The sequence below is a fragment of the Rana temporaria genome (genome assembly GCF_905171775.1).
Source record: "Rana temporaria chromosome 3 unlocalized genomic scaffold, aRanTem1.1 chr3a, whole genome shotgun sequence".
NCBI classification, from domain to species: Eukaryota; Metazoa; Chordata; class Amphibia; order Anura; family Ranidae; genus Rana; species Rana temporaria.
In genome coordinates this window covers 146399-171095 of record NW_024404423.1, presented here as the reverse complement: position 1 = coordinate 171095, position 24697 = coordinate 146399, and the positions used below count along the sequence as shown (strand labels likewise).

Sequence of the window (24697 nt, the reverse complement as noted above, 5' to 3'; positions counted from 1 at the left end):
GTGATGGGGGCGGGGGTATGGGTGATGGGGGCGGGGGTATGGGTGATGTTATGGGGGTGGGTATGGGGGGGGTGATGGGGGGGTAATGGGTGATGTTATGGGGGGGGTAATGGGTGATGTTATGGGGGGGGGTGGGTATGGGTGATGGTATGGGGGGGGGTATGGGTGATGTTATGGGGGGGGTAATGGGTGATGTTATGGGGGGGGGTGGGTATGGGTGATGTTATGGGGGGGTATGGGTGATGTTATGGGGGGGGTAATGGGTGATGTTATGGGGGGGGGGGGGGTAATGGTATGGGGGTGTATGGGTGATGTGATGTGATGGGGGGGTATGGGTGATGTGATGTGATGGGGGGGGTATGGGTGATGTTATGGGGGGGGGGTATATGTTATGGGGGGGGGTAATGGGTGATGTTATGGGGGGGGGTATGGGTGATGTTATGGGGGGGGTATGGGTGATGTTATGGGGGGGTATGGGTGATGTTAGGGGGGGGGTAATGGGTGATGTTATGGGGGTGGGTGGGTATGGGTGATGGTATGGGGGGGGTATGGGTGATGTTATGGGGGGGGTAATGGGTGATGTTATGGGGGGGGGGTGGGTATGGGTGATGTTATGGGGGGGTATGGGTGATGTTATGGGGGGGGGTATGGGTGATGTAAGGAGCCGGGTGGAAATGGCTTAGACTACCAGGCACACACGACTTGAAGATCTGATTGGTAGTTTATCACGTTTGATGGATCGTAGGTCACACGATTGGAATTGGAGACTCTATTGCTGATGCCAAGACTTACCAGGATATTCAGAACACCATCAAGAAGGCGAAGCAGGATGTGATAGAGGTGAGGGTCTCCTCCATACTGCTCCTCTATGGGAAGCTCTTCTTGAACTCCTCCTTGTAACTCTTCTTTGATTGGCAGGTGATTGAAAAGGCGCACAACAACGAGCTGGAACCCACCCCCGGAAACACTCTACGGCAGACATTTGAGAACCAAGTGAACAGAATTCTGAACGATGCCAGAGATAAAACTGGTTCCTCTGCCCAGAAGTCCCTGTCTGAGTACAACAACTTCAAGTCTATGGTGGTGTCCGGAGCCAAAGGCTCGAAAATTAACATTTCTCAGGTAAGACCTGTTCTGTGGGGGAGGGGTCGTGTGAATCCTCTGGGGGGGTCCAAGTTGGGTTATGTGCATTTAAATCGGTGGTTCTCAACCTGGGGGTCAAATAGTGATTGGCCAGGGGTCACCGAATCCTGGGCTGTTCCCAGCCGGCCTCTTTGCAGCCACATGTAGGGTTATACACAGATCTGACCTGTGGGGGGGGGGGGGGCATGTGTAGGGTTGTACACAGATCTGACCTGTGGGGGGGGCACATGTAGGGTTATGCACAGATCTGACCTGTAGGGGGGGGGGGCATGTGTAGGGTTGTACACAGATCTGACCTGTGGGGGGGCACATGTAGGGTTGTACACAGATCTGACCTGTGGGGGGGCACATGTAGGGTTATACACAGATCTGACCTGTGGGGGGGGGGGGGGGGGCACATGTAGGGTTGTACACAGATCTGACCTGTAGGGGGGGCACATGTAGGGTTATACACAGATCTGACCTGTAGGGGGGGGCACATGTAGGGTTATACACAGATCTGACCTGTAGGGGGGGCACATGTAGGGTTATACACAGATCTGACCTGTGGGGGGGGGGGGGGGGGGGCATGTGTAGGGTTGTACACAGATCTGACCTGTAGGGGGCACATGTAGGGTTATGCACAGATCTGACCTGTGGGGGGGGGGGGGCACATGTAGGGTTATACACAGATCTGTAGGGGGTGGCTGTGTAGGGTTGTACACAGATCTGACCGGGGGGGGGGGGCTGTGTAGGGTTATACACAGATCTGACCTGTAGGGGGGGGTGGCTGTGTAGGGTTATACACAGATCTGTAGGGGGTGGCTGTGTAGGGTTGTACACAGATCTGTAGGGGGGCTGTATAGGGTTATACACAGATCTGTAGGGGGGGCTGTATAGGGTTATACACAGATCTGACCTGTAGGGGGGGGGTGTATAGGGTTATACACAGATCTGACCTGTAGGGGGGGCTGTGTAGGCTTATACACAGATCTGACCTGTAGGGGGGGGGTGGCTGTGTAGGGTTATACACAGATCTGTAGGGGGTGGCTGTGTAGGGTTGTACACAGATCTGTAGGGGGGGCTGTATAGGGTTATACACAGATCTGTAGGGGGGGCTGTATAGGGTTATACACAGATCTGACCTGTAGGGGGGGGGTGTATAGGGTTATACACAGATCTGACCTGTAGGGGGGGCTGTGTAGGCTTATACACAGATCTGACCTGTAGGGGGGGGTGGCTGTGTAGGGTTATACACAGATCTGTAGGGGGGGCTGTGTAGGGTTGTACACAGATCTGACCTGTGGGGGGGCTGTGTAGGGTTGTACACAGATCTGACCTGTAGGGGGGAGGGGGGGCACATGTAGGGTTATACACAGATCTGACCTGTGGGGGGGGGGGCTGTGTAGGGTTATACACAGATCTGACCTGTAGGGGGGGGGGGGGGCACATGTAGGGTTATACACAGATTTGACCTGTGGGGGGGGCTGTATAGGGTTATACACAGATCTGACCTGTAGGGGGGGCTGTGTAGGGTTGTACACAGATCTGACCTGTAGGGGGGGCTGTATAGGGTTGTACACAGATCTGACCTGTAGGGGGGCTGTATAGGGTTATACACAGATCTGACCTGTAGGGGGGGCTGTGTAGGGTTATACACAGATCTGTAGGGGGGGGGCTGTGTAGGGTTGTACACAGATCTGACCTGTGGGGGGGGCTGTGTAGGGTTATACACAGATCTGACCTGTAGGGGGGGCTGTGTAGGGTTATACACAAATCTGACCTGTAGGGGGGCTGTATAGGGTTATACACAGATCTGACCTGTAGGGGGGGCTGTGTAGGGTTATACACAGATCTGTAGGGGGGGCTGTGTAGGGTTGTACACAGATCTGACCTGTAGGGGGGGCTGTATAGGGTTGTACACAGATCTGACCTGTAGGGGGGGCTGTATAGGGTTATACACAGATCTGACCTGTAGGGGGGGCACATGTAGGGTAGATGTGAAGCGGCAGGACATATAATGAAGTTTCCTCTTCCAGGTCATTGCTGTGGTGGGACAGCAGAACGTGGAGGGAAAGCGAATCCCCTTTGGATTCAAACACCGGACGCTCCCTCACTTTATCAAGGATGATTACGGTCCTGAGAGCCGAGGCTTTGTGGAAAACTCCTATCTGGCCGGTCTGACCCCTACAGAGTTCTTCTTCCATGCTATGGGAGGGCGAGAGGGTCTTATCGACACGGCTGTGAAGACTGCCGAGACTGGTAAGGGTGCTGACCTGGATTGTCCAATGGCCAACCAAGTGGAAGATCTGTCCCAGCAGAGCTCCTCCCCTCTATACACCCCGACTGCACTGTGACCACTCCCTCTATACACTGACTGCACTGTGACCACTCCCCCTCTATACACCCCGACTGCACTGACCACTCCCCCTCTACACTGACTGCACTGTGACCACTCCCTCTCTATACACTGACTGCACTGTGACCACTCCCCTCTACACTGACTGCACTGTGACCACTCCCTCTCTATACACTGACTGCACTGTGACCACTCCCCCTCTACACTGACTGCACTGTGACCACTCCCCCTCTATACACCCCCTGCACTGTGACCACCCCCCCCACTACTAACCCTGCTGGTAGGTGACCTCCCCCTCTACTAACCCTGCTGGTAGGTGACACTCCCCCCTCTACTAACCCTGCTGGTAGGTGACACTCCCCCTCTACTAACCCTGCGGGTAGGTGACACTCCCCCCTACTAACCCTGCTGGTAGGGGACACTCCCCCCTCTACTAACCCTGCTGGTAGGTGACACTCCCCCCTACTAACCCTGCTGGTAGGTGAACTCCCCCCTACTAACCCTGCTGGTAGGTGAACTCCCCCCTACTAACCCTGCTGGTAGGTGACCTCCCCCTCCTACTAACCCTGCTGGTAGGTGACCTCCCCCTCCTAACCCTGCTGGTAGGTGACCTCCCCCTCCTACTAACCCTGCTGGTAGGTGACCTCCCCCTCTACTAACCCTGCTGGTAGGTGACACCCCCTCCTACTAACCCTGCTGGTAGGTGACACTCCCTCCTACGAACCCTGCTGGTAGGGGACACTCCCCCTCTACTAACCCTGCTGGTAGGGGACCTCCCCCTCTACTAACCCTGCTGGTAGGTGACCTCCCCCTCTACTAACCCTGCTGGTAGGTGACCTCCCCCTCTACTAACCCTGCTGGTAGGGGACACTCCCCCTCTACTAACCCTGCTGGTAGGGGACCTCCCCCTCTACTAACCCTGCTGGTAGGTGACACTCCCCCTCTACTAACCCTGCTGGTAGGTGACACTCCCCTTCTACTAACCCTGCTGGTAGGTGACACTCCCCTTCTACTAACCCTGCTGGTAGGTGACACTCCCCCTCTACTAACCCTGCTGGTAGGTGACACTCCCCTTCTACTAACCCTGCTGGTAGGTGACACTCCCCCTCTACTAACCCTGCTGGTAGGTGACACTCCCCCTCTACTAACCCTGCTGGTAGGTGACACTCCCCCTCTACTAACCCTGCTGGTAGGTGACACTCCCCTTCTACTAACCCTGCTGGTAGGTGACACTCCCCCTCTACTAACCCTGCTGGTAGGTGACACTCCCCTTCTACTAACCCTGCTGGTAGGTGACCTCCCCTTCTACTAACCCTGCTGGTAGGTGACACTCCCCCTCTACTAACCCTGCTGGTAGGTGACCTCCCCCTCCTACTAACCCTGCTGGTAGGGGACACTCCCCCTCTACTAACCCTGCTGGTAGGTGACACTCCCTCCTACTAACCCTGCTGGTAGGTGACACTCCCCCTCTACTAACCCTGCTGGTAGGGGACACTCCCCCTCTACTAACCCTGCTGGTAGGTGACACTCCCTCCTACTAACCCTGCTGGTAGGGGACACTCCCCCTCTACTAACCCTGCTGGTAGGTGACACTCCCTCCTACTAACCCTGCTGGTAGGTGACACTCCCCCTCTACTAACCCTGCTGGTAGGTGACCTCCCCCTCTACTAACCCTGCTGGTAGGTGACACTCCCCCTCTACTAACCCTGCTGGTAGGTGACACTCCCCTTCTACTAACCCTGCTGGTAGGTGACACTCCCCCTCTACTAACCCTGCTGGTAGGTGACACCCCCTCCTACTAACCCTGCTGGTAGGTGACCTCCCCCTCCTACTAACCCTGCTGGTAGGTGACCTCCCCCTCCTACTAACCCTGCTGGTAGGTGACCTCCCCCTCTACTAACCCTGCTGGTAGGTGACACCCCCTCCTACTAACCCTGCTGGTAGGTGACACTCCCTCCTACTAACCCTGCTGGTAGGTGACCTCCCCCTCTACTAACCCTGCTGGTAGGTGACCTCCCCCTCTACTAACCCTGCTGGTAGGTGACACCCCCTCCTACTAACCCTGCTGGTAGGTGACACCCCCTCCTACTAACCCTGCTGGTAGGTGACCTCCCCCTCCTACTAACCCTGCTGGTAGGTGACACTCCCCCTCTACTAACCCTGCTGGTAGGTGACACTCCCCTTCTACTAACCCTGCTGGTAGGTGACACTCCCCCTCTACTAACCCTGCTGGTAGGGGACACCCCCTCCTACTAACCCTGCTGGTAGGGGACACTCCCCCTCTACTAACCCTGCTGGTAGGTGACCTCCCCCTCTACTAACCCTGCTGGTAGGTGACCTCCCCCTCTACTAACCCTGCTGGTAGGTGACACTCCCCTTCTACTAACCCTGCTGGTAGGTGACACTCCCCCTCTACTAACCCTGCTGGTAGGTGACCTCCCCCTCCTACTAACCCTGCTGGTAGGTGACCTCCCCCTCCTACTAACCCTGCTGGTAGGTGACACTCCCCTTCTACTAACCCTGCTGGTAGGTGAAACTCCCCCTCTACTAACCCTGCTGGTAGGTGACACTCCCCCCTCTACTAACCCTGCTGGTAGGTGACCTCCCCCTCCTACTAACCCTGCTGGTAGGTGACACTCCCTCCTACTAACCCTGCTGGTAGGGGACACTCCCTCCTACTAACCCTGCTGGTAGGTGACACCCCCCTCTACTAACCCTGCTGGTAGGTGACCTCCCCCTCCTACTAACCCTGCTGGTAGGTGACACTCCCTCCTACTAACCCTGCTGGTAGGGGACACTCCCTCCTACTAACCCTGCTGGTAGGTGACACTCCCCCTCTACTAACCCTGCTGGTAGGTGACCTCCCCCTCCTACTAACCCTGCTGGTAGGTGACCTCCCTCCTACTAACCCTGCTGGTAGGTGACACTCCCCCTCTACTAACCCTGCTGGTAGGTGACACTCCCCCTCTACTAACCCTGCTGGTAGGTGACACTCCCCCTCTACTAACCCTGCTGGTAGGTGACACTCCCCCTCTACTAACCCTGCTGGTAGGGGACACTCCCTCCTACTAACCCTGCTGGTAGGTGACACCCCCCTCTACTAACCCTGCTGGTAGGTGACACTCCCCCCTCTACTAACCCTGCTGGTAGGTGACCTCCCCCTCTACTAACCCTGCTGGTAGGTGACACTCCCCCTCTACTAACCCTGCTGGTAGGTGACCTCCCCCTCTACTAACCCTGCTGGTAGGTGACACCCCCTCCTACTAACCCTGCTGGTAGGTGACACTCCCCTTCTACTAACCCTGCTGGTAGGTGACACTCCCCCTCTACTAACCCTGCTGGTAGGTGACACTCCCCCCTCTACTAACCCTGCTGGTAGGTGACCTCCCCCTCCTACTAACCCTGCTGGTAGGTGACACTCCCCCTCTACTAACCCTGCTGGTAGGGGACACTCCCCCTCTACTAACCCTGCTGGTAGGTGACACTCCCCCCTACTAACCCTGCTGGTAGGTGACACCCCCTCCTACTAACCCTGCTGGTAGGGGACACACCCTCCTACTAACCCTGCTGGTAGGTGACACTCCCCCTCTACTAACCCTGCTGGTAGGTGACACTCCCCCTCTACTAACCCTGCTGGTAGGTGACCTCCCCCTCCTACGAACCCTGCTGGTAGGTGACACCCTCCTACTAACCCTGCTTGTAGGTGACACCCCCTCCTACTAACCCTGCTGGTAGGGGACACTCCCTCCTACTAACCCTGCTGGTAGGTGACACTCCCCCTCTACTAACCCTGCTGGTAGGTGACCTCCCCCTCTACTAACCCTGCTGGTAGGTGACACCCCCTCCTACTAACCCTGCTGGTAGGTGACCTCCCCCTCTACTAACCCTGCTGGTAGGTGACACCCCCTCCTACTAACCCTGCTGGTAGGTGACACTCCCCTTCTACTAACCCTGCTGGTAGGTGACACTCCCCTTCTACTAACCCTGCTGGTAGGTGACACTCCCCCCTCTACTAACCCTGCTGGTAGGTGACACTCCCCCCTCTACTAACCCTGCTGGTAGGTGACCTCCCCCTCCTACTAACCCTGCTGGTAGGTGACACTCCCTCCTACTAACCCTGCTGGTAGGTGACACTCCCCCTCTACTAACCCTGCTGGTAGGGGACACTCCCCCTCTACTAACCCTGCTGGTAGGTGACACCCCCTCCTACTAACCCTGCTGGTAGGTGACACCCCCTCCTACTAACCCTGCTGGTAGGTGACACTCCCCTCTACTAACCCTGCTGGTAGGTGACACCCCCTCCTACTAACCCTGCTGGTAGGTGACACTCCCCCCTACTAACCCTGCTGGTAGGTGACACTCCCCTCTACTAACCCTGCTGGTAGGTGACACTCCCCCTCTACTAACCCTGCTGGTAGGGGACACACCCTCCTACTAACCCTGCTGGTAGGTGACACTCCCCCTCTACTAACCCTGCTGGTAGGGGACACTCCCCCTCTACTAACCCTGCTGGTAGGGGACACTCCCCCTCTACTAACCCTGCTGGTAGGGGACACTCCCCCTCTACTAACCCTGCTGGTAGGGGACACTCCCCCTCCTACTAACCCTGCTGGTAGGGGACACTCCCCCTCCTACTAACCCTGCTGGTAGGTGACACTCCCCCTCCTACTAACCCTGCTGGTAGGGGACACTCCCCCTCCTACTAACCCTGCTGGTAGGTGACACTCCCCCCCACTACTAACCCTGCTGGTAGGTGACACTCCCTCCTACTAACCCTGCTGGTAGGTGACACCCCCTCCTATGAACCCTGCTGGTAGGTGACACCCCCTCCTATGAACCCTGCTGGTAGGGGACACCCCCTCCTATGAACCCTGCTGGTAGGGGACACCCCCTCCTATGAACCCTGCTGGTAGGTGACACCCCCTCCTATGAACCCTGCTGGTAGGGGACACCCCCTCCTACTAACCCTGCTGGTAGGTGACCTCCCCCTCTACTAACCCTGCTGGTAGGTGACACTCCCCCTCTACTAACCCTGCTGGTAGGTGACACTCCCCCTCTACTAACCCTGCTGGTAGGTGACACTCCCCCTCTACTAACCCTGCTGGTAGGTGACACTCCCCCTCTACTAACCCTGCTGGTAGGGGACACTCCCCCTCTACTAACCCTGCTGGTAGGTGACCTCCCCCTCTACTAACCCTGCTGGTAGGTGACCTCCCCCTCTACGAACCCTGCTGGTAGGTGACACCCCCTCCTATGAACCCTGCTTTACATTTTATTAATCTGTTGTACTTTCTGATCAGGTTATATCCAGAGACGTCTGATCAAGTCTATGGAGTCTGTCATGGTGAAATACGACGCTACGGTCCGGAACTCCATCAATCAGGTGGTACAGCTGAGATACGGAGAAGATGGTTTGGCTGGAGAGGGAGTCGAGTTCCAGAATTTGGCCACATTGAAACCCTCCAACAAAGCCTTCGAGAAGAAGTGAGTGTTGTGGTATAGAAAGCTTCTACCCTTGGGCTCTGGCGGGTGAGGGGCGCTCTGGCGGGGTGAGGGGCGCTCTGGTGGGGTGAGGGGCGCTCTGGTGGGGTGAGGGGCGCTCTGGTGGGGTGAGGGGCGCTCTGGTGGGTGAGGGGCGCTCTGGTGGGTGAGGGGCGCTCTGGTGGGTGAGGGGCGCTCTGGTGGGTGAGGGGTGCTCTGGTGGGTGAGGGGCGCTCTGGTGGGTGAGGGGCGCTCTGGCGGGTGAGGGCAAACCAGACTCATTCCCATATTTCAGCGAGTACTGGTTTGCTCATAGCTGGCTCATTCCCATAGAGGTCAGTGTGTAATGGGGGGGGGGCATAGCTGGCTCATTCCCATAGAGGTCAGTGTGTAATGTGGGGGGGGGGGCATAGCTGGCTCATTCCCATAGAGGTCAGTGTGTAATGTGGGGGGGGGGCATAGCTGGCTCGTTCCCATAGAGGTCAGTGTGTAATGTGGGGGGGGGGGGCATAGCTGGCTCATTCCCATAGAGGTCAGTGTGTAATGTGGGGGGGGGGGGCATAGCTGGCTCGTTCCCATAGAGGTCAGTGTGTAATGTGGGGGGGGGGGGCATAGCTGGCTCATTCCCATAGAGGACAGTGTGTAATGTGGGGGGGGGGCATAGCTGGCTCATTCCCATAGAGGTCAGTGTGTAATGTGGGGGGGGGGGCATAGCTGGCTCATTCCCATAGAGGTCAGTGTGTAATGTGGGGGGGGGGGCATAGCTGGCTCATTCCCATAGAGGTCAGTGTGTAATGTGGGGGGGGGGCATAGCTGGCTCATTCCCATAGAGGTCAGTGTGTAATGTGGGGGGGGGGGCATAGCTGGCTCATTCCCATAGAGGTCAGTGTGTAATGGGGGGGGGGGGGCATAGCTGGCTCATTCCCATAGAGGTCAGTGTGTAATGTGGGGGGGGGGGCATAGCTGGCTCATTCCCATAGAGGTCAGTGTGTAATGTGGGGGGGGGGGCATAGCTGGCTCATTCCCATAGAGGTCAGTGTGTAATGTGGGGGGGGGGGCATAGCTGGCTCATTCCCATAGAGGTCAGTGTGTAATGTGGGGGGGGGGGGCATAGCTGGCTCATTCCCATAGAGGTCAGTGTGTAATGTGGGGGGGGGGGCATAGCTGGCTCGTTCCCATAGAGGTCAGTGTGTAATGTGGGGGGGGGGGGCATAGCTGGCTCGTTCCCATAGAGGTCAGTGTGTAATGTGGGGGGGGGGGGGCATAGCTGGCTCATTCCCATAGAGGTCAGTGTGTAATGTGGGGGGGGGGCATAGCTGGCTCATTCCCATAGAGGTCAGTGTGTAATGTGGGGGGGGGGGGCATAGCTGGCTCATTCCCATAGAGGTCAGTGTGTAATGTGGGGGGGGGGGGCAAAGCTGGCTCGTTCCCATAGAGGTCAGTGTGTAATGTGGGGGGGGGGCATAGCTGGCTCGTTCCCATAGAGGTCAGTGTGTAATGTGGGGGGGGGGGGCATAGCTGGCTCATTCCCATAGAGGTCAGTGTGTAATGTGGGGGGGGGGGGCATAGCTGGCTCGTTCCCATAGAGGTCAGTGTGTAATGTGGGGGGGGGGGGCATAGCTGGCTCATTCCCATAGAGGTCAGTGTGTAATGTGGGGGGGGGGGGCATAGCTGGCTCGTTCCCATAGAGGTCAGTGTGTAATGTGGGGGGGGGGGCATAGCTGGCTCGTTCCCATAGAGGTCAGTGTGTAATGTGGGGGGGGGGGGCATAGCTGGCTCGTTCCCATAGAGGTCAGTGTGTAATGTGGGGGGGGGGGCATAGCTGGCTCGTTCCCATAGAGGTCAGTGTGTAATGTGGGGGGGGGGGGCATAGCTGGCTCATTCCCATAGAGGTCAGTGTGTAATGTGGGGGGGGGGGCATAGCTGGCTCGTTCCCATAGAGGTCAGTGTGTAATGGGGGGGGGGGGGGCATAGCTGGCTCATTCCCATAGAGGTCAGTGTGTAATGTGGTTGGTTCGCTCTGCTGGTACAAAAATTTTGTTTATTGCTCTTTTGCAGATTTAAGTTTGATTACGCGAATGAACGCGCTTTGCGCAGGACGTTACAGGAGGACGTGGTGAAGGACATTCTCAGCAACGCTCACATCCAGAATGAGCTGGAAAAGGAGTTTGAGAAGATGAAGGAAGACAGAGAGGTTCTGAGAGTCATTTTCCCCACTGGAGATAGTAAGGTAAGAGAACGGCAATAGACCGCGCAGCATGCCGGTGCCCCCCCCCCCTAGTGGCGCAGCGTGCCGGTGCCCCCCCCTAGTGACGCAGCGTGCCGGTGCCCCCCCCTAGTGGCGCAGCGTGCCGGTGCCCCCCCCTAGTGGCGCAGCGTGCCGGTGCCCCCCCCCTAGTGGCGCAGCGTGCCGGTGCCCCCCCCCCTAGTGGCGCAGCGTGCCGGTGCCCCCCCCTAGTGGCGCAGCGTGCCGGTGCCCCCCCCCTAGTGGCGCAGCGTGCCGGTGCCCCCCCCCCCCCCCTAGTGGCGCTGCGTGCCGGTGCCCCCCCCCCCTAGTGGCGCAGCGTGCCGGTGCCCCCCCCTAGTGGCGCAGCGTGCCGGTGCCCCCCCCCCTAGTGGCGCAGCGTGCCGGTGCCCCCCCCTAGTGGCGCTGCGTGCCGGTGCCCCCCCCCCCTAGTGGCGCTGCGTGCCGGTGCCCCCCCCCCCTAGTGGCGCTGCGTGCCGGTGCCCCCCCTAGTGGCGCTGCGTGCCGGTGCCCCCCCCCTAGTGGCGCAGCGTGCCGGTGCCCCCCCCCTAGTGGCGCAGCGTGCCGGTGCCCCCCCCTAGTGGCGCTGCGTGCCGGTGCCCCCCCCCCTAGTGGCGCTGCGTGCCGGTGCCCCCCCCTAGTGGCGCTGCGTGCCGGTGCCCCCCCCTAGTGGCGCAGCGTGCCGGTGCCCCCCCCCCTAGTGGCGCAGCGTGCCGGTGCCCCCCCTAGTGGCGCAGCGTGCCGGTGCCCCCCCCCCTAGTGGCGCAGCGTGCCGGTGCCCCAGTGGCAGTACTATGATGGGTGACGTGTTCTTGTCTTACAGGTTGTTCTGCCTTGTAACCTGATGAGGATGATATGGAACGCACAGAAGATCTTTCACATTAATGCCCGGATCCCCACAGATCTGCACCCTATAAAAGTGGTGGATGGTGAGTAGTGTGGGGCGCTGTAGGTTGGGTTAAACATGGAGGTCCCCTGAAATTCCTGTTACCCCTCCACGCAATGAGGAAAAGTATTCAGCCCCCTCACCTCAGTACCGGGGAAGGTCATACTGGACCCGCCCCACCAATCGTTCTCCATAGCGAAGTTGGCATTTCTTGGCCTCACACAGATCAGAAGATTGCTCACTTGGCCCAGTCGGTGAGGAGGATTCCCTTGGCCCAGTCAGTGAGGAGGATTCCCTTGGCGCAGTCAGTGAGGAGGATTCCCTTGGCCCAGTCAGTGAGGAGGATTCCCTTGGCCCAGTCAGTGAGGAGGATTCCCTTGGCCCAGTCAGTGAGGAGGATTCACTTGGCCCAGTCAGTGAGGAGGATTCACTTGGCCCAGTCAGTGAGGAGGATTCACTTGGCCCAGTCAGTGAGGAGGATTCACTTGGCCCAGTCAGTGAGAAGGATTCCCTTGGGCCAGTCAGTGAGGAGGATTCCCTTGGGCCAGTCAGTGAGAAGGATTCCCTTGGCCCAGTCAGTGAGGAGGATTCCCTTGGCCCAGTCAGTGAGGAGGATTCCCTTGGCCCAGTCAGTGAGGAGGATTCCCTTGGCCCAGTCAGTGAGGAGGATTCCCTTGGCCCAGTCAGTGAGGAGGATTCCCTTGGCCCAGTCAGTGAGGAGGGATTCCCTTGGCCCAGTCAGTGAGAAGGATTCCCTTGGGCCAGTCAGTGAGGAGGATTCCCTTGGGCCAGTCAGTGAGGAGGATTCCCTTGGGCCAGTCAGTGAGGAGGATTCCCTTGGGCCAGTCAGTGAGGAGGATTCCCTTGGGCCAGTCAGTGAGGAGGATTCCCTTGGGCCAGTCAGTGAGGAGGATTCCCTTGGGCCAGTCAGTGAGGAGGATTCCCTTGGGCCAGTCAGTGAGGAGGATTCCCTTGGGCCAGTCAGTGAGGAGGATTCCCTTGGGCCAGTCAGTGAGGAGGATTCCCTTGGCCCAGTCAGTGAGGAGGATTCCCTTGGCCCAGTCAGTGAGGAGGATTCCCTTGGCCCAGTCAGTGAGAGGGATTCCCTTGGCCCAGTCGGTGAGGAGGATTCCCTTGGCCCAGTCGGTGAGGAGGATTCCCTTGGCCCAGTCGGTGAGGAGGATTCCCTTGGCCCAGTCGGTAAGGAGGATTCCCTTGGCCCAGTCGGTGAGAGGGATTCCCTTGGCCCAGTCGGTGAGAAGGATTCCCTTGGCCCAGTCGGTGAGAAGGATTCCCTTGGCCCAGTCGGTGAGAAGGATTCCCTTGGGCCAGTCAGTGAGGAGGATTCCCTTGGGCCAGTCAGTGAGGAGGATTCCCTTGGGCCAGTCAGTGAGGAGGATTCCCTTGGGCCAGTCAGTGAGGAGGATTCCCTTGGGCCAGTCAGTGAGGAGGATTCCCTTGGGCCAGTCAGTGAGGAGGATTCCCTTGGGCCAGTCAGTGAGGAGGATTCCCTTGGGCCAGTCAGTGAGGAGGATTCCCTTGGGCCAGTCGGTGAGGAGGATTCCCTTGGGCCAGTCAGTGAGGAGGATTCCCTTGGGCCCAGTCAGTGAGGAGGATTCCCTTGGGCCAGTCGGTGAGGAGGATTCCCTTGGGCCAGTCGGTGAGAAGGATTCCCTTGGCCCAGTCGGTGAGGAGGATTCCCTTGGGCCCAGTCAGTGAGGAGGATTCCCTTGGGCCCAGTCAGTGAGGAGGATTCCCTTGGGCCCAGTCAGTGAGGAGGATTCCCTTGGGCCCAGTCAGTGAGGAGGATTCCCTTGGGCCCAGTCAGTGAGGAGGATTCCCTTGGGCCCAGTCAGTGAGGAGGATTCCCTTGGGCCCAGTCAGTGAGGAGGATTCCCTTGGGCCCAGTCAGTGAGGAGGATTCCCTTGGGCCAGTCGGTGAGGAGGATTCCCTTGGCCCAGTCAGTGAGGAGGATTCCCTTGGCCCAGTCAGTGAGGAGGATTCCCTTGGGCCAGTCAGTGAGGAGGATTCCCTTGGGCCAGTCAGTGAGGAGGATTCCCTTGGGCCAGTCAGTGAGGAGGATTCCCTTGGGCCAGTCAGTGAGGAGGATTCCCTTGGGCCAGTCAGTGAGGAGGATTCCCATCTGTGGAGAAAAGTCCCGGCCTGTATGGGAGTAAATGGTTTATATTGAGAAATGAAGCCTCTCGTCATCCCGAAAAAAGCAAGGATTGCCCAATTCATGTCTGATGAGTTCCTCTTCTCCTCGTAGGTCTGAAGGATCTCAGTAAGAAGCTGGTGATTGTCAATGGAGACGATCCTTTGAGCCGACAAGCACAGGAAAATGCCACCCTTTTGTTTAACATCCACTTACGTTCGACCCTGTGCAGCAGGCGGATGATAGAGGAGTTCCGGCTCAGCGGAGAAGCCTATGACTGGCTTCTGGGGGAAATCGAGTCCAAATTCAACCAGGCCATTGTAAGAGCAAATTCGAGTGTCTCTGTCCTCTGCTCTAATCATTGGAGTGTCTCTGTCCTCTGCTCTAATCATTGGAGTGTCTCTGTCCTCTGCTCTAATCATTGGAGTGTCTCTGTCCTCTGCTCTAATCATTGGAGTGTCTCTGTCCTCTGCTCTAATCATTGGAGTGTCTCTGTCCTCTGCTCTAATCATTGGAGTGTCTCTGTCCTCTGCTCTAATCATTGGAGTGTCTCTGTCCTCTGCTCTAATCATTCGAGTGTCTCTGTCCTCTGCTCTAATCATTGGAGTGTCTCTGTCCTCTGCTCTTATCATTCCAGTGTCTCTGTCCTCTGCTCTAATCATTGGAGTGTCTGTCCTCTGCTCTAATCATTGGAGTGTCTCTCTGTCCTCTAATCATTGGAGTGTCTCTGTCCTCTGCTCTAATCATTGCAGTGTCTCTGTCCTCTGCTCTAATCATTAGAGTGTCTCTGTCCTCTGCTCTAATCATTGGAGTGTCTCTGTCCTCTGCTCTAATCATTCGAGTGTCTCTGTCCTCTGCTCTAATCATTCGAGTGTCTCTGTCCTCTGCTCTAATCATTCGAGTGTCTCTGTCCTCTGCTCTAATCATTCGAGTGTCTCTGTCCTCTGCTCTAATCATTCGAGTGTCTCTGTCCTCTGCTCTAATCATTGCAGTGTCTCTGTCCTCTGCTCTAATCATTGGAGTGTCTCTGTCCTCTGCTCTAATCATTCGAGTGTCTCTGTCCTCTGCTCTAATCATTCCAGTGTCTCTGTCCTCTGCTCTAATCATTGGAGTGTCTCTGTCCTCTGCTCTAATCATTGGAGTGTCTCTGTCCTCTGCTCTAATCATTGGAGTGTCTCTGTCCTCTGCTCTAATCATTCGAGTGTCTCTGTCCTCTGCTCTAATCATTCGAGTGTCTCTGTCCTCTGCTCTAATCATTCGAGTGTCTCTGTCCTCTGCTCTAATCATTCGAGTGTCTCTGTCCTCTGCTCTAATCATTGGAGTGTCTCTGTCCTCTGCTCTAATCATTCGAGTGTCTCTGTCCTCTGCTCTAATCATTGCAGTGTCTCTGTCCTCTGCTCTAATCATTCCAGTGTCTCTGTCCTCTGCTCTAATCATTGGAGTGTCTCTGTCCTCTGCTCTAATCATTGGAGTGTCTCTGTCCTCTGCTCTAATCATTGGAGTGTCTCTGTCCTCTGCTCTAATCATTGGAGTGTCTCTGTCCTCTGCTCTAATCATTGGAGTGTCTCTGTCCTCTGCTCTAATCATTGGAGTGTCTCTGTCCTCTGCTCTAATCATTCCAGTGTCTCTGTCCTCTGCTCTAATCATTTGAGTGTCTCTGTCCTATGCTCTAATCATTTGAGTGTCTCTGTCCTCTGCTCTAATCATTGGAGTGTCTCTGTCCTCTGCTCTAATCATTCCAGTGTCTGTGTCCTCTGCTCTAATCATTCGAGTGTCTCTGTCCTCTGCTCTAATCATTGGAGTGTCTCTGTCCTCTGCTCTAATCATTCGAGTGTCTCTGTCCTCTGCTCTAATCATTGGAGTGTCTCTGTCCTCTGCTCTAATCATTCGAGTGTCTCTGTCCTCTGCTCTAATCATTCGAGTGTCTCTGTCCTCTGCTCTAATCATTGGAGTGTCTCTGTCCTCTGCTCGAATCATTCGAGTGTCTCTGTCCTCTGCTGTAATCATTCCAGTGTCTCTGTCCTCTGCTCTAATCATTCGAGTGTCTCTGTCCTCTGCTCTCTAATCATTCGAGTGTCTCTCTGTCCTCTGCTCTAATCATTGGAGTGTCTCTGTCCTCTGCTCTAATCATTGGAGTGTCTCTGTCCTCTGCTGACGTCTGTCTCTCCTTGTCCTTTAGGCTCACCCCGGTGAGATGGTGGGCGCTCTGGCTGCTCAGTCACTCGGAGAACCCGCCACTCAGATGACCCTGAACACCTTCCATTACGCCGGTGTGTCGGCTAAAAACGTCACCTTGGGAGTCCCGCGTCTGAAGGAGCTCATCAATATTTCCAAAAAACCAAAGACCCCTTCCCTGACGGTGTTCTTGCTGGGGCAGTCGGCTCGCGATGCTGAGCGCGCAAAGGTCAGAAATCAACATCATTTTCTCCCGGCGCACAATTCCCTGACCCCGAATGTAACGCAGCGCACAATTCCCTGACCCCGAATGTAACCGGGCGCACAATTCCCTGACCCCGAATGTAACCGGGCGCACAATTCCCTGACCCCGAATGTAACCGGGCGCACAATTCCCTGACCCCGAATGTAACCGGGCGCACAATTCCCTGACCCCGAATGTAACCGGGCGCACAATTCCCTGACCCCGAATGTAACCGGGCGCACAATTCCCTGACCCCGAATGTAACCGGGCTTACAATTCCCTGACCCCGAATGTAACCGGGCGCACAATTCCCTGACCCCGAATGTAACCGGGCGCACAATTCCCTGACCCCGAATGTAACCGGGCGCACAATTCCCTGACCCCGAATGTAACCGGGCGCACAATTCCCTGACCCCGAATGTAACCGGGCGCACAATTCCCTGACCCCGAATGTAACCGGGCGCACAATTCCCTGACCCCGAATGTAACCGGGCGCACAATTCCCTGACCCCGAATGTAACCGGGCGCACAATTCCCTGACCCCGAATGTAACCGGGCGCACAATTCCCTGACCCCGAATGTAACCGGGCGCACAATTCCCTGACCCCGAATGTAACCGGGCGCACAATTCCCTGACCCCGAATGTAACCGGGCGCACAATTCCCTGACCCCGAATGTAACGCAGCGCACAATTCCCTGACCCCGAATGTAACGCAGCGCACAATTCCCTGACCCCGAATGTAACGCAGCGCACAATTCCCTGACCCCGAATGTAACGCAGCGCACAATTCCCTGACCCCGAATGTAACCGGGCGCACAATTCCCTGACCCCGAATGTAACCCAGCGCACAATTCCCTGACCCCGAATGTAGCCGGGCGCACAATTCCCTGACCCCGAATGTAACCGGGCGCACAATTCCCTGACCCCGAATGTAACGCAGCGCACAATTCCCTGACCCCGAATGTAGCCGGGCGCACAATTCCCTGACCCCGAATGTAGCCGGGCGCACAATTCCCTGACCCCGAATGTAACCGGGCGCACAATTCCCTGACCCCGAATGTAACCGGGCGCACAATTCCCTGACCCCGAATGTAACCGGGCGCACAATTCCCTGACCCCGAATGTAACCGGGCGCACAATTCCCTGACCCCGAATGTAACCGGGCGCACAATTCCCTGACCCCGAATGTAACCGGGCGCACAATTCCCTGACCCCGAATGTAACCGGGCGCACAATTCCCTGACCCCGAATGTAACGCAGCGCACAATTCCCTGACCCCGAATGTAACCGGGCGCACAATTCCCTGACCCCGAATGTAACCGGGCGCACAATTCCCTGACCCCGAATGTAACCGGGCGCACAATTCCCTGACCCCGAATGTAACCGGGCGCACAATTCCCTGACCCCGAATGTAACCGGGCGCACAATTCCCTGACCCCGAATGTAACCGGGCGCACAATTCCCTGACCCCGAATGTAACGCAGCGCACAATTCCCTGACCCCGAATGTAACCGGGCGCACAATTCCCTGACCCCGAATGTAACCGGGCGCACAATTCCCTGACCCCGAATGTAACCGGGCGCACAATTCCCTCACCCCGAATGTAACGGGGCGCACAATTCCCTGACCCCGAATGTAACCGGGCGCACAATTCCCTGACCCCGAATGTAACCGGGCGCACAATTCCCTGACCCCGAATGTAACCGGGCTTACAATTCCCTGACCCCGAATGTAACCGGGCGCACAATTCCCTGACCCCGAATGTAACCGGGCGCACAATTCCCTGACCCCGAATGTAACCGGGCGCACAATTCCCTGACCCCGAATGTAACCGGGCGCACAATTCCCTGACCCCGAATGTAACCGGGCGCACAATTCCCTGACCCCGAATGTAACCGGGCGCACAATTCCCTGACCCCGAATGTAACCGGGCGCACAATTCCCTGACCCCGAATGTAACCGGGCGCACAATTCCCTGACCCCGAATGTAACCGGGCGCACAATTCCCTGACCCCGAATGTAACCGGGCGCACAATTCCCTGACCCCGAATGTAACCGGGCGCACAATTCCCTGACCCCGAATGTAACCGGGCGCACAATTCCCTGACCCCGAATGTAACCGGGCGCACAATTCCCTGACCCCGAATGTAACGCAGCGCACAATTCCCTGACCCCGAATGTAACGCAGCGCACAATTCCCTGACCCCGAATGTAACGCAGCGCACAATTCCCTGACCCCGAATGTAACCGGGCGCACAATTCCCTGACCCCGAATGTAACCGGGCGCACAATTCCCTGACCCCGAATGTAACCGTGCGCACAATTCCCTGACCCCGAATGTAGCCGGGCGCACAATTCCCTGACCCCGAATGTAACCGGGCGCACAATTCCCTGACCCCGAATGTAACGCAGCGCACAATTCCCTGACCCCGAATGTAGCCGGGCGCACAATTCCCTGACCCCGAATGTAGCCGGGCGCACAATTCCCTGACCCCGAATGTAACCGGGCGCACAATTCCCTGACCCCGAATGTAACCGGGCGCACAATTCCCTGACCCCGAATGTAACCGGGCGCACAATTCCCTGACCCCGAATGTAACCGGGCGCACAATTCCCTGACCCCGAATGTAACCGGGCGCACAATTCCCTGACCCCGAATGTAACCGGGCGCACAATTCCCTGACCCCGAATGTAACCGAGCGCACAATTCCCTGACCCCGAATGTAACGCAGCGCACAATTCCCTGACCCCGAATGTAACCGGGCGCACAATTCCCTGCCCCCGAATGTAACCGGGCGCACAATTCCCTGACCCCGAATGTAACCGGGCGCACAATTCCCTGACCCCGAATGTAACCGGGCGCACAATTCCCTGACCCCGAATGTAACCGGGCGCACAATTCCCTGACCCCGAATGTAACCGGGCGCACAATTCCCTGACCCCGAATGTAACCGGGCTTACAATTCCCTGACCCCGAATGTAACCGGGCGCACAATTCCCTGACCCCGAATGTAACCGGGCGCACAATTCCCTGACCCCGAATGTAACCGGGCGCACAATTCCCTGACCCCGAATGTAACCGGGCGCACAATTCCCTGACCCCGAATGTAACCGGGCGCACAATTCCCTGACCCCGAATGTAACCGGGCGCACAATTCCCTGACCCCGAATGTAACCGGGCGCACAATTCCCTGACCCCGAATGTAACCGGGCGCACAATTCCCTGACCCCGAATGTAACCGGGCGCACAATTCCCTGACCCCGAATGTAACCGGGCGCACAATTCCCTGACCCCGAATGTAACCGGGCGCACAATTCCCTGACCCCGAATGTAACCGGGCGCACAATTCCCTGACCCCGAATGTAACCGGGCGCACAATTCCCTGACCCCGAATGTAACCCAGCGCACAATTCCCTGACCCCGAATGTAACGCAGCGCACAATTCCCTGACCCCGAATGTAACGCAGCGCACAATTCCCTGACCCCGAATGTAACCGGGCGCACAATTCCCTGACCCCGAATGTAACGCAGCGCACAATTCCCTGACCCCGAATGTAGCCGGGCGCACAATTCCCTGACCCCGAATGTAACGCAGCGCACAATTCCCTGACCCCGAATGTAGCCGGGCGCACAATTCCCTGACCCCGAATGTAGCCGGGCGCACAATTCCCTGACCCCGAATGTAACCGGGCGCACAATTCCCTGACCCCGAATGTAACCGGGCGCACAATTCCCTGACCCCGAATGTAACCGGGCGCACAATTCCCTGACCCCGAATGTAACCGGGCGCACAATTCCCTGACCCCGAATGTAACCGGGCGCACAATTCCCTGACCCCGAATGTAACCGGGCGCACAATTCCCTGACCCCGAATGTAACCGGGCGCACAATTCCCTGACCCCGAATGTAACCGGGCGCACAATTCCCTGACCCCGAATGTAACCGGGCGCACAATTCCCTGACCCCGAATGTAACCGGGCGCACAATTCCCTGACCCCGAATGTAACCGGGCGCACAATTCCCTGACCCCGAATGTAACGCAAATCTCCTCCTCTACAGGATATTCTCTGCCGATTGGAGCATACCACGCTCCGCAAAGTCACCGCCAATACCGCCATTTACTACGACCCAAATCCACAGAACACCGTGGTGTCCGAAGATCAGGAATGGGTCAATATCTACTATGAGATGCCCGACTTTGATGTGACCAGAATTTCCCCGTGGTTACTTCGTGTGGAGCTCGATCGCAAGCACATGACCGATCGGAAACTGACCATGGAGCAGATTGCCGAGAAGATCAATGCAGGTTAGTGATGCTTCATTCTTCCATACAGGTGAATATGAGTGCCCACAGTGCCCCCCCGACACCCCACAGTGCCACCCCACAGTGCCCCCCGACACCCCACAGTGCCCCCCCGACACCCCACAGTGCCCCCCCGACACCCCACAATGCCCCCTGACCCCCCGACACCCCACAATACCCCTTCTGGGGTCTCTTCACAAGCTGACTGTCTGATCTTCTCTTAGGTTTTGGAGACGATTTGAACTGTATCTTCAATGATGACAATGCTGAAAAGCTAGTCCTGCGAATCCGTATTATGAACAGTGAGGAGAACAAGATGCAAGAGGTGAGATGTTCAGGTCTTCAACCTTTCCTCTCCACTTACATGTCTGATATCCCAGCACCTCAAGTCTGGTGTCTGAGCTCTTCCTTTACCCTTTCCACTCCTTCCGCCTGTTGTCCCCCCAATCCCCCGTCTGTTCCCACCTTCCCGGCGTCCGCCTGTCTTTCCTTCTGTCCTCCCGCCGTCCTTCTGTCCGCCTGTCTGTCCTTCTGTCCGCCTGTCTGTCCTTCTGTCCGCCTGTCTGTCCTTCTGTCCGCCTGTCTGTCCTTCTGTCCGCCTGCCTTTCCTTCTGTCCTCCCGCCGTCCGCCTGTCTTTCCTTCTGTCCTCCCGCCGTCCGCCTGTCTTTCCTTCTGTCCTCCCGCCGTCCGCCTGTCTTTCCTTCTGTCCTCCCGCCGTCCGCCTGTCTGTCCTCCCCCTCCCTCCCGGCGTCCGCCTGTCTTTCCTTCTGTCCTCCCGGCGTCCGCCTGTCTGTCCCCACCCTCCCGCCGTCCGCCTGTCTTTCCTTCTGTCCTCCCGCCGTCCGCCTGTCTTTCCTTCTCTCCTCCCGCCGTCCGCCTGTCTTTCCTTCTGTCCTCCCGCCGTCCGCCTGTCTTTCCTTCTCTCCTCCCGCCGTCCGCCTGTCTTTCCTTCTGTCCTCCCGCCGTCCGCCTGTCTTTCCTTCTGTCCTCCCGCCGTCCGCCTGTCTTTCCTTCTGTCCTCCCGCCGTCCGCCTGTCTTTCCTTCTGTCCTCCCGCCGTCCGCCTGTCTTTCCTTCTGTCCTCCCGCCGTCCGCCTGTCTTTCCTTCTGTCCTCCCGCCGTCCGCCTGTCTTTCCTTCTGTCCTCCCGCCGTCCGCCTGCCTTTCCTTCTGTCCTCCCGCCGTCCGCCTGTCTTTCCTTCTGTCCTCCCGCCGTCTGCCTGTCTTTCCTTCTGTCCTCCCGCCGTCCGCCTGTCTTTCCTTCTCTCCTCCCGCCGTCCGCCTGTCTTTCCTTCTCTCCTCCCGCCGTCCGCCTGTCTTTCCTTCTCTCCTCCCGCCGTCCGCCTGTCTTTCCTTCTCTCCTCCCGCCGTCCGCCTGTCTTTCCTTCTGTCCTCCCGCCGTCCGCCTGTCTTTCCTTCTGTCCTCCCGCCGTCCGCCTGTCTTTCCTTCTGTCCTCCCGCTGTCCGCCTGTCTTTCCTTCTGTCCTCCCGCCGTCCGCCTGTCTTTCCTTCTGTCCTCCCGCCGTCCGCCTGTCTTTCCTTCTGTCCTCCCGGCGTCCGCCTGTCTTTCCTTCTGTCCTCCCGGCGTCCGCCTGTCTTTCCTTCTGTCCTCCCGCCGTCCGCCTGCCTTTCCTTCTGTCCTCCCGCCGTCCGCCTGTCTTTCCTTCTGTCCTCCCGCCGCCCGCCTGTCTTTCCTTCTGTCCTCCCGCCTGTCTTTCCTTCTCTCCTCCCGCCGTCCGCCTGTCTTTCCTTCTATCCTCCCGGCGTCCGCCTGTCTTTCCTTCTCTCCTCCCGCCGCCCGCCTGTCTTTCCTTCTATCCTCCCGGCGTCCGCCTGTCTTTCCTTCTGTCCTCCCGCCGCCCGCCTGTCTTTCCTTCTCTCCTCCCGCCGCCCGCCTGTCTTTCCTTCTGTCCTCCCGCCGTCCGCCTGCCTTTTTACCTGACCTCATTTCCTTCTATCCCTGCGCTCTTGCGCATCCATTCCTCTCCACTCACATGCTCTGCTTCACCTTTCCCTGGACAGGAAGAAGAGGTTGTGGATAAAATGGATGACGATGTCTTTCTGCGTTGCATTGAATCGAACATGCTGACAGATATGACCTTGCAGGGAATCGAGCAGATCAGTAAGGTATGGCAGTATTCCCTCTCATGCAGAGTCTTTGATAAATGTCCGTCTTCCTGTCTTCAGAAGACACAAGAAATCTCCGGGGCAGAATAATGAAGAGCAGATTCTCTAAAATGGAGCGCCAAGGGAAATAATGAATATTTGTAATGGGTTCCTGTCCCTGGAGTAAAATGTCTGCATTCAGTACATAGAGCAGAGCTCCTAGTTCCATGTCTTTACTAGGCCTCTCTATCTTTGGGTTTGGCACATAGTAAGCGGTTCCTGGCTTCCTGTCCTCAGTGTACCTCTATCCTGGAGTAAAATGCTTGGGTTTGGCACATAGTAAGCGGTTCCTGTCCTCGGTGTACCTCTATCCTGTAGTAAAATGCTTGGGTTTGGCACATAGTAAGCGGTTCCTGTCCCTGGTGTACCTCTATCCTGGAGTAAAATGCTTGGGTTTGGCACATAGTAAGCGGTTCCTGTCCCTGGTGTACCTCTATCCTGGAGTAAAATGCTTGGGTTTGGCACATAGTAAGCGGTTCCTGGAGTAAAATGCTTGGGTTTGGCACATAGTAAGCGGTTCCTGTAGTAGAATGCTTGGGTTTGGCACATAGTAAGCGGTTCCTGGAGTAAAATGCTTGGGTTTGGCACATAGTAAGCGGTTCCTGTAGTAGAATGCTTGGGTTTGGCACATAGTAAGCGGTTCCTGGAGTAAAATGCTTGGGTTTGGCACATGGTAAGCGGTTCCTGTAGTAAAATGCTTGGGTTTGGCACATAGTAAGCGGTTCCTGGAGTAGAATGCTTGGGTTTGGCACATAGTAAGCGGTTCCTGTAGTAAAATGCTTGGGTTTGGCACATAGTAAGCGGTTCCTGTAGTAAAATGCTTGGGTTTGGCACATAGTAAGCGGTTCCTGGAGTAGAATGCTTGGGTTTGGCACATAGTAAGCGGTTCCTGTAGTAGAATGCTTGGCACATAGTAAGCGGTTCCTGTAGTAAAATGCTTGGGTTTGGCACATAGTAAGCGGTTCCTGTAGTAAAATGCTTGGGTTTGGCACATAGTAAGCGGTTCCTGGAGTAGAATGCTTGGGTTTGGCACATAGTAAGCGGTTCCTGTCCTCGGTGTACCTCTATCCTGGAGTAAAATGCTTGGGTTTGGCACATAGTAAGCGGTTCCTGTAGTAGAATGCTTGGGTTTGGCACATAGTAAGCGGTTCCTGTAGTAAAATGCTTGGGTTTGGCACATAGTAAGCGGTTCCTGTCCCTGGTGTACCTCTATCCCGGGGTAAAATGCTTGGGTTTGGCACATAGTAAGCGGTTCCTGTCCCTGGTGTGCCTCTATCCTGTAGTAAAATGCTTGGGTTTGGCACATAGTAAGCGGTTCCTGTAGTAGAATGCTTGGGTTTGGCACATAGTAAGCGGTTCCTGTAGTAGAATGCTTGGGTTTGGCACATAGTAAGCGGTTCCTGTAGTAAAATGCTTGGGTTTGGCACATAGTAAGCGGTTCCTGTAGTAGAATGCTTGGGTTTGGCACATAGTAAGCGGTTCCTGTAGTAAAATGCTTGGGTTTGGCACATAGTAAGCGGTTCCTGTAGTAAAATGCTTGGGTTTGGCACATAGTAAGC

The 24697-nt window shown here is 56.9% G+C and overlaps 1 protein-coding gene across 1 annotated transcript in view; it reads left to right on the top strand.

Moving 5' to 3' along the window:
• Positions 1 to 24697, top strand: part of POLR2A (RNA polymerase II subunit A) — a 49665-nt gene that overhangs the window by 16164 nt on the left and 8804 nt on the right. The window contains exons 13-23 of the mRNA XM_040334211.1: positions 746 to 840; positions 919 to 1122; positions 3162 to 3384; positions 8782 to 8965; positions 11021 to 11192; positions 12031 to 12136; positions 14364 to 14569; positions 16429 to 16653; positions 20730 to 20976; positions 21198 to 21298; positions 22995 to 23099. Coding sequence (XP_040190145.1) covers positions 746 to 840; positions 919 to 1122; positions 3162 to 3384; positions 8782 to 8965; positions 11021 to 11192; positions 12031 to 12136; positions 14364 to 14569; positions 16429 to 16653; positions 20730 to 20976; positions 21198 to 21298; positions 22995 to 23099 — 1868 coding nt within the window. The remainder of the gene's footprint in view (positions 1 to 745; positions 841 to 918; positions 1123 to 3161; positions 3385 to 8781; positions 8966 to 11020; positions 11193 to 12030; positions 12137 to 14363; positions 14570 to 16428; positions 16654 to 20729; positions 20977 to 21197; positions 21299 to 22994; positions 23100 to 24697) is intronic.